Source organism: Ptychodera flava (genome assembly GCF_041260155.1).
Source record: "Ptychodera flava strain L36383 chromosome 3 unlocalized genomic scaffold, AS_Pfla_20210202 Scaffold_25__1_contigs__length_14229661_pilon, whole genome shotgun sequence".
In the NCBI taxonomy this organism is placed as follows: Eukaryota; Metazoa; Hemichordata; class Enteropneusta; family Ptychoderidae; genus Ptychodera; species Ptychodera flava.
The window spans coordinates 7,434,157-7,446,736 of record NW_027248279.1 but is presented as its reverse complement, the minus strand read 5'-3'; the positions used below and the strand labels follow the sequence as shown (position 1 = coordinate 7,446,736).

Sequence of the window (12,580 nt, the reverse complement as noted above, 5' to 3'; positions counted from 1 at the left end):
AATCAAGTCGTTTCTGGACTGGAAGCCAATGTAACTTTTGTAGCACCGGTGTTATGTGGTCCTTTTTTCTTTCTGCTAACAAACCGGGCCGCTGAATTTTGAATAGCCTGGAATTTACGTATTTCAAAGTTCGGAAGACCAAAAAGAAGACTATTGCAGTAATCTAAACATGATGAAATGAAGGCATGGACAAGTTTCTCTGTGGTATGTTGGTCAAGAAGATCGCGAATTTTTCCCATTCTCCAAATCACATGTGATGCTATACTACAAACATTTGTAACATGGTCTTACATAGTGCAGGCAGAGTCCATTGTGACGCCAAGATTGCTAACTGAGTCAGATGGATATACACTGACATCACCACTCCGAAAATTGCATCGAGGGACAAGGCCCTCAATCCCAAATTTAGAGGAGAAATGCACAACCTCTGTCTTACCATCATTGAGTGCAAGCATATTGGCCCTCATTAATCCCCGAATCTCACCCATACATGACTCAGTCGTTGCTATGGGGACCAGGTCACTGTCACAAGTAATATATGACTGGGTGTCGTCAGCATACATCATGTAATCTAAATCATGGTTGTTTATGATGTCCTCCGGGGTGCCACACAGAGACTGAAGAGAATCGGTCCAAAGACAGAGCCCTGGGGAACACCACAAACAACGACATGTTCTTCCGATAGGACTGACTTGACGCCAACAGACTGTGTACGCCCCCTGATGTAAGAATTGAACCAGTCCAAAACAATACCTGTGATGCCAAACCGATGACGCAGTCTGCGTGGTAGAATGTCATGGTCAATCGTACCGAACGCAGAGGAAACAGAAGAAAGGTCGAGTAAAATCAAAATTACATCTTTACGTTTATCTAAAGAGCGCAGCACGTCATTCTGCACTCCACTGAGAACAGTTTCAATGTAATCTAAATCGTAGCCTGAGACACATAATATTGTTTAAGTTTGATATAACGTTTATTGAATCAGGAAAACTTACATCAAGTGTATTTACAGGCAGATATAAGTTGTGAAAAGAAAGTTAGCGGTTGATCCCGTAGGCTTTATGCTCATATCTGAAGCGGCGCGATTTATATGGAAATAAACACATATTGCACGATTAGACATCTGTTGGGATAATTTGAATAATAATTAATTAAGAGATCTGTATGTCCTTCAAGTTTTACTTCTTCACAATGACAAAGTTCCTTTTTACAAATAATGAAACAGAAAATGCATCACAATATGTTGATATGACAACGACTTTACAATATATTTTTACAAAACAGCAGACAAGAAAAATCACAAAGACCGCAATAACAAAATGTGTACATCAGACAATATATTAATTAACATAATGTAATAAAAACGAAAAAGATACTTCATGGTGGATCTCTATGAATATGCTTTAAATTGTGAATTTGATTTTTTATGACTCTGTATATGTGTGTGTGTGTGTGTGTGTGTGTGTGTGTGTGTGTGTGTGTGTGTGTGTGTACGTGTGAAAATTACAACCAAATATCTAATACGCAACTGTACACGACATTTTGTCGAAAAGGCAGACGTTGAAATTTCTCTATTTTGTCATTATGATATATGATAGTGAATTCTCTGTTCAAAGTCATTTTCGTTGCACTTCGCTCTTGTCACTCCGAAACTTGTAAGTTTTAGGGGAGATTCGAATCACAATCTCTGAACATTGCACTTTCTAAAACATTCTTATACTTATACTTAAGTACGTAGGATTGCCGTGTTGTACTTTATATATGCAAGGAAACTGATTGATCGGGAAGTGACGATATTCTTAAATTTAATTTATAATAAAAATATTTCACTGCCAAGTTGTACGAAATCAGCAATGAATTTCAGACTCGGGTAAGGCACTGTGTAGAACACACATTACATTGTAACGGGTAAAGCATATCGTGTTTTAGGCAAACAGGTTCTTAAATAGACACTTTATAACAAAAATTAGCCACGTAACTCTTCTGATAAGGCACATACCGGTGAATGGCTTCATTGCACTCAGGCTGTGTTTCAGTACAGACAAAATATCCTCATGGCATTAACACCTCATCTCTCCCTTAGGCGATGACAGTATCTGCATGTCATCCTTAAAATGAGTTCAAAGAGTCAGAAATTTACAACTTATAATATGTTCTCGATGTGCATGCCCTCTGGCTCGCTTTATCTACAGTTGCTAGGCGAGCGTTCTCGAAAACCGGGGTCATTTATTTGGTAAGACCGTTTCCTGCTGGCGAGTAATTCACCTGAAGTTTAACTGTAGGAAAACGGATGTGTTTAAAGAATAACCATCACATAATGTTGGAAAACTGCTATGTCATCGACGTTCAGTGTCGTTGACGTTCAGTGTCGTCCAGTGTCGTCGACGTTCAGGGAATTGTAAGGCTATAGTATTTGCTGATATATTTACAAAAAAAATCATCAAACGAAAATATATCAACCGTCAGTCATTGTAACAGTTGCCGTCAGTTCTTAATAGATAATATACATACATGAATGAGTAAATAAACAAATAAATAAATAAATAAATAAACATCGCTCTGGAGTCCGTTTTACCGTGTGTGATTTGAAGTATGTACATTGTATTCTGTAGAAATTTGCCGTGACAATTGGTGGTCATGGTGATAACCAATTCTTCTAAACGTTAACAAACTGAAATACATGGCGCCATTAAAGTCAGGTCCCTTTTTACTTTGATAACATCTGTTGGTTGATGTGATTGCACTGTGAACAAACAAATCTGATAGTTTGTAATTCTTCATCAGCATACTCAGGTGTACTTTTTCGGAGACGGTTCTGATGACGTAACAGGTGACGTTGATGGTGATGATGTCACAACAACCAATGGTGAAGAGGGCGATGACGTCATGATCGGAGACGAAGCCGCCGTGAAAGCTGAATGCGGTGAAGGAATGAGGGTCTTCAAACCTTCTTCTCGAGCTACGACTCTAGGGGGCGCCCTCTCCGGGACGGGAACCGGTTTGTATATCGATGTGTAAGCTGACGTCACAGGTAACATTGGACTTGGGTGAGCCATGGATCCGATCTTCTTGTGACGGCGCCATTTCGCCCGACGATTTGAAAACCAGACCTACCAGTAGTAAACAAACAAAGTGACTAACTATAAAATGCAACTGCTTACAGCTTGATTGTAAAATGACACCATATTTCGTGCAAGTTGTTTTAAGGTAAGCAATTCGTTAGAAAAATATAAGAAACTTATGCTAATGTTCAGTGATAAAATAAATTACCGAAACAGGTAGATATTGGAAGACGTCCGAGCCAACGAGATCAAGAGTTGTTCAATAGTTGCTTTTAACAATCGGGTTCAAACAGAACGGAGTAGAAATAGTTCGCAGAGAGAGAGAGAGAGAGAGAGAGAGAGAGAGAGAGGAGAGAGAGAGAGAGAGAGAGAGAGAGAGAGAGAGAGAGAGAGAGAGAGAGAGAGAGAGAGGGGTGCGGAATGTAGACAGCATGATTAGCAAACAGACAAACGAAATGATGAGAGGTAAAACTTGTTTTTATCGCATCGTTAGTCACAAACTATATATTAGGGGGTATAAAAATGTTAAAATATTATAGTCGATAGTGAACTGGAGATTGCTGTCGATGATGCCTATAAATTGATCACTCTGTGACTGAAATGATGGACTACCAGGACATTTTGTTATTAGAGTGGCCTGCACTTTTTCATTGGAACAGTCAATTGAACTATGGGGGTGCGCAGAGTGAAATACCTGTACTCTTGCCTCAGATAGTTGTGTCTTCGACGCTAGATCTTCCCTTGTATTGACACAAGGATAGTGTGTCTTTTCAAATTCTTTCTCTAGCATATCTAACTGGTCGCTGTTGAATGTTGTTCTGCTTCGTCTCAGTTTTTTCTTCTGCGACTCCAGGTTATCCTGATGTCTATTTTCCTCTCGATTCTGTGTTGACAGTGAAGTCGACGTAGAGGGCGTCAAACCTGAAATATGAAAAAAATGTAGTTGAATGTTTCCTGAATGTGAAAAAATTGTCAATGTCTCCTTATGTCGGCCTTTCGGTGGTAATTATTCGTCTCTGTCTGATCCTTGTGGTCTTTTTCTGTGTTTTTTTCTCTTTCTGTTTATCTGTCTGTCCGTCCGTATGTCTCTCTGTCTGTGTACCTATCTGTCTGTCTGTCTGTCATTGTATCTTTTAATCTTTCCTTCAAAAAATTGACATTCACGCCAAGAATGCATTCACATTCCGCGAGAAAGATGAGTAAACTCTAACTGTGACAACAAAATTACAACAGTAAAAAGCAAAAGTCAAAAGATCAAATCGAATTTTGAACTTAAAGATCTTAATTGATCTTATCTTATCTGTAACAAACAACCGTCAAAATACATCGGTCATGGAAATTATAGACAAAATGAAACATCTCACCTATTGACACCGGGGGTACGCTAAGTATCGACGCCGGGCAGAATGTGTTGCTACCAGCAGCAAGCGGTGCACCTAGCGGATATTGAGGTAGCATAGAGGGCGCTGTGAACGGAGAACCAGCCGGCCAAGACACTGGGTAATGTGGATACAAAGCTTGTTCGGCCGCTCGGGCGTATTCGGCTGCAGCCCTCTCGGCTGCCCTGTTTCGAAGAATGCGATTTATAGAGCTGACGCTGGGAACAGTACTGTTCGTACACACACCTAAAAAAGAAAAATACCAAACGTCAGTGAAAAAGACGGAGTACGTTCAGCGTTTTCGAAGTAACATATACAGACAGCAGATTTGATCAGAAGAGACTCTGAGTGGAAAGTGAGTTGCGACTGTAGATCCAATAAACATGGTGAAAATTTGGAACAAGACAAAATACCCTGACCAAATTACTGCATGTATTTATTTCCCTTGTTCTGTAAGAAACACACGCCCAAGATATTTCCGTTTTTACAGATTAACTTAATCAATTTATGTTTTCAATTAATTAATTGATTTGCTGATTACATGATTCTTGGACTCAAACCTTGATTCGAAATGTTTCACCATGGTGCTTATAAAGTTTCACAAAATATAGCATTTTTCAATAAGTAAGAAACCACGTAAAAATAATGGCGCAACTTAATGTGTCATTTTTATGTATAGTTTAACATTCTACTTTTAATGTAGTTTTTCTTGTCACGTAAGTCTCCTTTAATCTGCGTTGTCAAGCACGTATTTGTGTCTGTAAGCCGCATTTGTTGGCGATCACTTTAGCCTGAGGGGTACATCCGGGCTCTGTTGCAAGCCATTGTAGAAAACAGCTGTAGATTTGGACAAGTTTCCCCCATTCTTTACTGGGAGGTTAAGCAACCCACTTGTGTGATTCAAATTGATGAAGCATGACGAATTATTCATTATTTTGGGGCATTGTACACGCTTTTGTGAGTTCACAATGTGTATCACTTCGTTGTTCAATTCATTCCCCCAGACAGTAATTACAACAGTGAACGATCCGTACAAAGCGGACTGTACTTAGACGCTGAGTACTGGGCGTTTCTGAATGTGGTAGGAAGTGGACAAGAAACTGTTGTTGTATAGCCAAGGTTTAGTACAATATTTGCGTGAAGGCAATTATAGAACTAGAAGTTTGTTCTAATAATTTGTTCCGGCGATTTACAGTAAATTTTGTAAGGTAGCAACGTTACTAGGGCTAATTAGGTTGTTTCATCGACAGAGCGCTATTTAAAAGCAGGCCAGTCTCACCCTGTCGCTGAACACTTACTCTATCGTGTTCTCATGGAGCCATGTGAAAGTATCGCCGGAACATGAAATCGATAAGCAAACACCAAAGACGCGCGTCCCGTCAAATCGCCGTCGACGTGTTTTTATCATCGGGCTGATGCCACCTCTCGTTTCACACCGAAACTTCAGGGTTCTTTTAAAGCCTTGATACTTGGCGACACAAAGGACAACGCTTGTTCCTCAGTTCAGAGACAGATTGCACACATTTTGCATCTCTACGCCTAAGCAGAATGTAAACCGTTGAGAAGGCAAACATTGGCAGATTGGCCGCCATATGTGGCCCTTCCCCACTTTTCAACAAAGTTGCAACATGTCTGTCGACATGACGACGGTGCACCGTAAACGTGGCTTCTCTTCTCAAACCATTGAAACCCTGCCTCGGCCACCGGTAAGGAGTTCGATCCGATTTTTTTGAATTCTGTAATCGCTGGAAACACAAACACATACACACATTTGCACTAACAGACCCCGCAGGCGAGAGTGACGAAGGTACATTTAAAAAGCATTTGCGGTGTACAACGGGGAGAAGTAAATTGTTCCCTTTTCGAAGCGTCTTCATTTCAGAGTTCAGCAAAAACATACGCGAGAATAACCCTGGAGCGATGAGAATTTTAGATTTCTTTCATAGTAGCGTATCTTCTTTTCAAGTTACTGACCATGATGAAAAAAAAGAGTTGCATACGTCGCTAGTAATCATTCTTGTTTCAGACATCACAATCAATGAATAAGTTCAAAAGTTTAACACACCGTGAAATGTCGATCGGATTTTAATTGGGTACCTCCCCGGGGCATTGCTGTAATCGATACAAAGCCCGATGGTTTAAGCTTGATACAAGAAACAATCGCAATTGGAAACGGTAAAATGTGTTCCACTGGACCGTGATATTGACTTAATTAGTAACAATTTTCGTTGAGCAGGGCGTATGCGGTATGGTTGGTTTCAGTAATCAAGAAAAACGATATTTCGAAGTGAAAGTTTTGATTCAAATGTTGAGGGTTGCACACTGTCGGGGACGAGTATAACTGCAGCCATTCAGTGGTATCACAAGCAATGAAACGAAAAGCGACAACGGTACATCGCATTAGTTTTAGCAGTTTAAATGAAACAAAGGCTTATGGTACGATCAGACGGAGAAAGGCAGGGGTTTCCCCAACGCTAGATATCCTATCATTCGTCTTGATGTGAGTAAACAAAGCGACATCAGCGCCAGAGTTCCTTCAACGGGTAGTTGCTTTATAATCACAACACGTTCCCAAATATCAGTCATTTTTATCTTAATGCCATTTTAGAGAACGGTGACGAAAAGAGAAGTCAAGCAGTTCACCATCAGTCACACTGCCGACATCAATATTTAAAGCTTTACTAACAATTTAAATTTCATACCTTCACTTATGAGGCGATCTCTTATCTCCCACGCAAAGATCGTAGGGTTTTCCTGTTTGTAAGTTTCGATTTTGTTAACGACTTCCGGCGTCGCTACCTTCGGCTTGCTTCCTCCTATTGTCCCTGGCCGAATAGATGCCGCATCGTAGTATCGCCCAGCTGAGAGAGAGAGAGAGAGAGAGAGAGAGAGAGAGAGAGAGAGAGAGAGAGAGAGAGAGAGAGAGAGAGAGAGAGAGAGAGAGAGAGAGAGAGGGGGGGGGGAGGAGGAGAGAGAGAGAGAGAGGGGGGGGAGAGAGAGAGAGAGAGAGAGAGATGAAAAATTTAATAATAAGTGGGTTTTCACAATATTATTGACATCGCAGTAGGTTCGGTGTTCGCATCGCGTTGCTATGGTTGGTTTTAGTCTCTATATCTGCACCAATTCGTATACCATGGGGACGGAATAAGTCGGAACCAGCCGTTGACTGCGACTATTATTGGCCATGTGAATTTAGTGAAATGAATAGAGAAGTGTGAGAAAATATCCCTCGTTTGTCCCCTTGACAACATCTGCACTGTGGCTTTGAATAGCACGTATAGAGTCCAACGTCAGTTGAACGTGAGAGAATTCTAACTGGACCGTGATTTGATTCGGTCGATAGCTTTTTAACTTCCGAGTTAACGATGAGCCAAGTAGCCTATACTACAAAAATATTGTTTTCATGGAGAGAAACGAAGTCGAGGATTTGGCCCAAGGTCCCTTAGCGACAGCTTCATTTCCATGGCACAAAACGGTCAACATAAATGCACCGTAATGCGATGTGAGAGGATGGCCATTCGATTGTAGCACTCAACACATAGCCGAGACAAAGACGGTCCCTTCGGATTGTTTATTTAGCCATTTTTGTGTTATTTGAGAAATCACTTAGATTAATTGGCTTGCAGTATTTAAATAAACGTTGTGAACAAGAGGTCAACGTCGGTTACAGACAACAAAATAGACACCGAAGATATGCCGTTGTAGCTTGTCCCTATCAGAAATATCTGCCAGTATATGGTCGTCTCAGCTATGAGACTTCAAAACACCAGCGTTCAGTACAATGTGACTACATTGGACACTCATTTTACATGTATGGAAATGTTTGATATAATTCTTGATCTTAGGAAACAGATTCTATTTTCAACTTATTAAACCGTCGACTTTTACCAATATGATCTAGGAGCGCATTAACAAAATTGAATCGGTACTAGAAATTACTTTCCCTTTGTTTCAGCTTCTAAATCGGTAAAGTTTTCCTTCAAAATTTGTAAAGTACAACGCCACTGTTCCTTAAAATAGATTGATCAAGTTATCAATCATCATCATCATCATCTCACTACCACCACCACCACCCACCATCATCAATTTTTTGAGATACCGGACAACACATCTCTGATCGCAGGGATTACGAAACCATAGCATATTTGAGTCAAATCCTTGAATTGAGAGCTGAAACATCCTGTCATAAAGTGGCGTTTTGATAACACATCCGATTATAAGATAAGCGGTCGATAACGTACCTAATATTTTACTGACGCATCCATGTGATAACAGTAATTGTCGGGATAGGTCTGATGATCTGATGTGTGATAATTCCAACATACGATGGCGCAATGGGTCCGTTAAATGACGCCCGTTGACGAATACACCACTTAGTTGGGTCAGGTTGCCAGCTTCTGAAAAAAAACAAACCGTTGAGAGATGAGGGTAGATTATTTCAGCTAAATCTCATGTCACAAAGTACGCCGTTTCTCTATCAGAAATTGCCCGTCCATGTTGCGATTAGTAATTTTTAGCGTGGTGCTATAACGAACCTGCATGCCACTAAGCCGTCATTTTGTAAAGGTGGAACTTCAATGATTCTCATTTCGCATCTGAAGAAGGGCGAGGTAATCGGGCAATAAAATTCTTGAAGACTAATTTAGGATAACATGATAAAGATAAAATAATTACAACTGTTACAACAGAAATTGAACGAAAAGATGTAAAATAATAGTTGAGATGAAACTTAGAACGTTCCAATGTGCCCAGAGAGATTTTATTTCGACAAGGGTAGATATTTCGACAGATCAAGAGGTAATTCAATTGCACAAACTATTAATAATTGTTAATTGATGCTTATATTGCAGTAGGAATAAAAGAGTAATTATCAATGAAATGGTTTGCTAAAATACAGTAAATATCGATTTGTCCCGAGACGTTGTGCTTAATATTTCGAATTTGCGAGTCTTAAGTTTACACGCTGACATAAATACTGACTTGGACAATCTGTGTTCACCGGAAGGAATTAATTAGAACTGAGAAGAAATGTTCACTTGACTAAGGGGGACATGACAAACTTAACGACATTATTATGAGGCATTGTGCTTGGAGCATCTACAAGACGTGGGAAAACGAACAAAAACAACAGCAATAACATAAATAATTACCACTGATTGCTCTCCTTTGATCGCGAAACGACAACCAATTATTCCCAAATGAACTGTCAAAAAGGGTGTTAATTAGTGCGACGGCTCTAAAAAACTTGGGAGTTACTGATCACGGATATTGGGATTTTGGAACGTCGTGGGACAATCGTCATTGCACACCAACCAGTGTCTTTTTCTATTCAAGTTGATTTTTGTGTGAAAGAACTCCCCAGACAACAATTTTATAGCAGTGTCCCGTGGGTTGCTTCAAATTAATCGCTGCAACAAATACCACACGACAGTTGGCAGACCCAAATAAAACAAAACAATGATAAACGTTTTAAATCATAGTCTTTTTTTTGGAGATGGAAAATTTCAACCTCGCAGACTTTGGGATCTTTTGATCTCGATTTGACGCTCCACATTTCGCTGTATATTGGTCTAAGTATCTTATACGTAAACGATTTTCTATTAAAACGAGGCGGTAAAACAACGTTAGATAATTTGAAAGTCTCACGCAAAGTCCCCCGGTTGGTTTACTTCACGGTGATATTATGTTATGTTGGTTTCCAAGAAACTGCTTCAATAGTATTTCCCCATTTCAGGTTAGTATGCATTGTCGCACATAAGAAAACACTTTACTTGTTTCAACGAGATATTCAATGTAATTTGATTGAATATGCCCAAACAACAGTTTGAAAACATGTAAACCTTTACTTGTTTCATCGGAGAGAAATGAACGGAACTCTTAGAGTCAGAACTACTTTCTACCAATAATGACTTCGTGCTGTTTGGATATTATCACTGCTCACAAAACGCCATGAAAAATGCTCGAAGCAAAACGAAAACAGGAAAATAATTATTATGTATTCGCGCGCAATAAACTTTTAACAAAATTTTTCAGTGAAGATGAAGGAAACGAAAATAAATGTCACTGGTTTCAGAAAGTTAATACTGCCATTATCACGAGACATTATCGCGAGTTATCATTACAAATTTTAAATCGCCTTGCGATTTTATACTCTCTCTCTCTCTCTCTCTCTCTCTCTCTCTCTCTCTCTCTCTCTCTCTCTCTCTCTCTCTCTCTCTCTCTCTCTAAATACTTACGTTGATGTAAGGCCGATGAGTCCATATCTCTTATAAACCGTCTGCTGATGTCTCAGTCAAGCCGTAACTTCTAGAAAACTGACAAGCTGAGAAAAATATAGCGATACAAAAGTTTGAAATTGAAAGATGCTATCAACAAATGGCACTGTTATATTTGAACGAAGACTTCGAGATTTTATGCTTTGATTCTCTGATTGCATGTCTACAAGTTTCACGGAAGGAAAGTTGATCACCTCTACGTCTTTCATTATTATAAGGATAAAACGGCAGTGTGACGAGTCTAAATGAGTTCCAGCTGAGGGAGTTCATGAACAAAGTTACACCAGATTATTCTACAAAAACACTAGAACTAGAACAAAGCTGGAAATACAAAGACGAAAATGAAATTACACCGCAAGAATATTAGACCTCAGTAATCCATACTATGAAACAAATTACAGTAAAATTGTTAATACACTCTCGCAAGCGTTTTGAAATACGTTATTCGATGCGTGTTTTACGTAAAGTGAGAAGCCATATCACAAACTATGTTATATTCCTTGTGAATCGAACCAAGCCACGCTATTTCCGCAAAAGAAAACGATTTCCATCGGAACAAAGTCTGGAAACAACAGTTGAAGTTCTTACCTTCTGATTTTCTGGACTGCGCAATAATCTCTGAGTTATGATTGCGCAGACTGTCGTTTTTATAGCAGGGCCATTGTATGTGCCCTGGCACAGACTGTAATTACACCCAGCCAACCTCCAATAATTGACCAGGGCAAAATCATTAACGCGTTTGTTGATGACAATCTCCTCCTGGAAAGTTGTCCACGCGGGTCACGTGACAAGTCTGGGCTCGTGTGATCGGTCAATGATTTTCATTAATATTTTCGTCAAAATTTGATGCATTTTGCTTTTTCGTTTATCTTCACTCGACAACTCAGCCTCGTCCGCGGTTTTCATAACAACTTGCTATGTTCGAAGTATCTGTAGCTAAATCGTCATCAATATACAAAAAAACAAAATGCAATTTGTTTCAGTAGGGCAGTTCTTCACTTCTAGTAACTACATTTTATACGTTTAAAATGTGTTTTTTTAATGAATTACTGATATAATGTTCATTTTCCAAGTATTAATGTTTTATATGTTAATGGTACAGCGATTACATATGGAACCAGCGATCACTATTCAATGGTAATGTTTGAAATTGGCGTCCGGCTTATTGCTTTGCTGGGAGCGTGTTTAAGTCGTTCTGGTCCCCACTGTTATCGTACAATAGGATTGAGAAATGTAAATAATTGACGGTACTTTAAATGGTTTTAAATCCGCTCTTTATACGTAGGAACAATTCCTTTTGAGGAACTGTAGAACTGTTACTGTAAGCGATACAAATCACTCTATTGGTTTTATTAAAAGGCTTTAGTAGATGCCGTCTGTTATCTTAGAGAGAGAGAGAGAGAGAGAAAGAGAGAAAGATAGGGAGAGAGAGAGAGTGAGAGAGAGCGAGAGAGAGAGAGAGAGAGAGAGAGAGAGAGAGAGACGGACAGACAGACAGACAGACAGACAGACAGAATGGCAGGCAAACAGTCAGACTAACAGACAGACTAACAGACAGTCTAACAGACTAACAGACAGACAGAAACAGGGAGGGAGGAAGAGACTACAATCAGGAGAGAGGAAGAGACAGAGACAAAGACAGAGGCAGACAGAGAATAAGAGACCAACTATAGATCAAAGTAACTACTTCCTTTTGAGGAGAAGATTTGCTTGGTGGAGAACCTTGTTATCGAATATATCGATGACTTTAAAATTGTGATGTTCATCGGAAAGTTTCAATATTTCGTTGAAATGTACACGGTGAAACGGATTGAGGAAACTGATCAGTTACATGTTTGCAAGCTGTGAGGGTGTAAATTTGTTT

At 39.6% G+C, this 12,580-nt stretch overlaps 1 protein-coding gene across 3 annotated transcripts; it reads right to left on the bottom strand.

The window, feature by feature from the left end:
• Positions 1-949: 949 nt before the first annotated feature.
• On the bottom strand, positions 950-11,438 carry LOC139125296 (paired box protein Pax-6-like). Of its 3 annotated transcripts, none has more exons than XM_070691396.1 (7): positions 11,305-11,438; positions 10,678-10,763; positions 8,683-8,838; positions 7,144-7,302; positions 4,427-4,687; positions 3,757-3,983; positions 950-3,110 (listed from the first exon to the last, which is right to left on the bottom strand). In XM_070691396.1, exons 2-7 carry the CDS (start codon positions 10,700-10,702, stop codon positions 2,790-2,792), a joined length of 1,149 nt encoding a protein of 382 aa, XP_070547497.1. In that variant the 5' UTR covers positions 10,703-10,763; positions 11,305-11,438; the 3' UTR covers positions 950-2,789. The 3 variants fall into 3 exon arrangements, with proteins under 3 accessions (XP_070547497.1, XP_070547499.1, XP_070547498.1); XM_070691398.1 differs by having other exon boundaries at positions 3,769-3,983; XM_070691397.1 differs by having other exon boundaries at positions 8,683-8,835.
• Between the last annotated feature and the right edge of the window lie 1,142 nt (positions 11,439-12,580).